This window comes from Austrofundulus limnaeus, unplaced genomic scaffold (assembly GCF_001266775.1).
Source record: "Austrofundulus limnaeus strain Quisiro unplaced genomic scaffold, Austrofundulus_limnaeus-1.0 Scaffold0, whole genome shotgun sequence".
NCBI lineage: Eukaryota > Metazoa > Chordata > Actinopteri > Cyprinodontiformes > Rivulidae > Austrofundulus > Austrofundulus limnaeus.
In genome coordinates, this window is record NW_013952402.1 from 1760356 (window position 1) to 1761828 (window position 1473).

The 1473-nt window shown below is 37.6% G+C and overlaps 1 protein-coding gene across 1 annotated transcript in view; it reads left to right on the top strand.

Moving 5' to 3' along the window:
• Nucleotides 1–667: 667 nt before the first annotated feature.
• Nucleotides 668–1473, top strand: part of erlec1 (endoplasmic reticulum lectin 1) — a gene marked incomplete in the record, with an annotated part of 9292 nt that continues 8486 nt past the window's right edge. The window contains 2 exon segments of the mRNA XM_014008360.1: nucleotides 668–1004; nucleotides 1151–1255. Of these exon segments, the coding sequence (XP_013863814.1) occupies nucleotides 867–1004; nucleotides 1151–1255 (243 nt within the window).

Below are 1473 nucleotides of genomic sequence, written 5' to 3' on the forward strand. Positions count from 1 at the left end.
TATATATATACACACAATTGGATTATGTTTATTGCTTTCTATTTTTCTTATTCAGCTCTGCACATAATAGCAATATATCCTGTCTCATGATAAAAAAAAGGCCAGTACAAAATTGTATTTCCCAATTTATCCAATGAGCGGTAGAAATGAAGCATCAAAAAATGRGTAAAAAAAATTAATAAGTGCTATTTAAGATTTGCTGCAAAATGCAAGTAAACCTGACAGGAATAAATCTTATTTGTACTCTTTATTGTTTGTCTGTCAGGAAAGGAAATTGTGTTTTCAATACAACAGCTATAAAAGATGATGCTTTCAGAGAATTTCACTATCTAATAACTATGACGAGTTCAATAAACATTTAGTAATATTCTTCTAACGTGTTGTATTTGTTTGCTGTCAATATTAAAATTAAAACCACAGTACTTAACAATCAATTAATTAGATTTTCTTTTTAAAGTTTTAGGACACATAATGGGAAATTTATATCAAAATGAGAGGTTAATGTTTGGTTTTCAAAATTATTTCAAGATTATGTTATTGCTGCGTTACTTTTATCTCAAAGTAAAATGTTTTTGTAGTTTTGAAAATATTCAAAATGTCTGTAATGTACAAAGCTGACCACCAGAGGGCGGCATTACAGACAGACGCGTGACCGGAACACGACGTGGCAACCGGAGAGTTCACTTCCTGTTTCTACGGACGTGTTGACATCCGCCTCTCACAGGCAAATACGTGTGTCAGACCGGACTTTTGAAGTATTTTTTGAGCCGTCTGTGTTGACAGATGTGAGTGGGAGCTGAAAAGGATTTCTTTTGCCGAGAACGAGGAGCGGGCTGCAGGAGCTGAGCAGCCGGACAGGAGAGCTGATGGCTGGGCTGCTGTTGCTTTTTGCCGGAGGGCTGCTGGAGGTGTGCAGCGGCGTCTCCGCAAACAGAGGAGGTTATTCTTCCTTTACGGACGAAATTCCTTTTAAAATCACCTGGCCAGGCGCTGAATTAACTCTGGTATGCTTCTCTCTTTTTTTATTATTTTTTTTTTTTTAGTAACACGTTTCCTGTCAGGCTGTCACTCAAATCTGCTGCTTGGGTTTTCTTTAAACTTTTTTCTTTTGTAACAAACGTTAACAAACTCTCTCGTCTCTGCGTTCCAGCCGACCTCAGGTGCACTTTACAGCGAAGATGACTTTGTCATAATGACAACAACAGAAAAAGAGAAATATAAATGTCTGCTGCCATCGCTGACATCCGGAGATGAGGTGAGCAAAGTTGACAGCCTCCTGATCCATTTACAGTCACTTTAACCTTTTACAAAATGTGACCAGATTTCAATCAAAACTACAAAACAATCAAACTAAAGTAATAAAACAATCACAGTTAGATCAAAAGTTAATACAAGTTAAAATAAACAGAAAACAGGAAGTGCAGTTTTGCCCCCCGGCACTGGGGGCTTGGAGCCCAAGAGGCAGTCTTAATT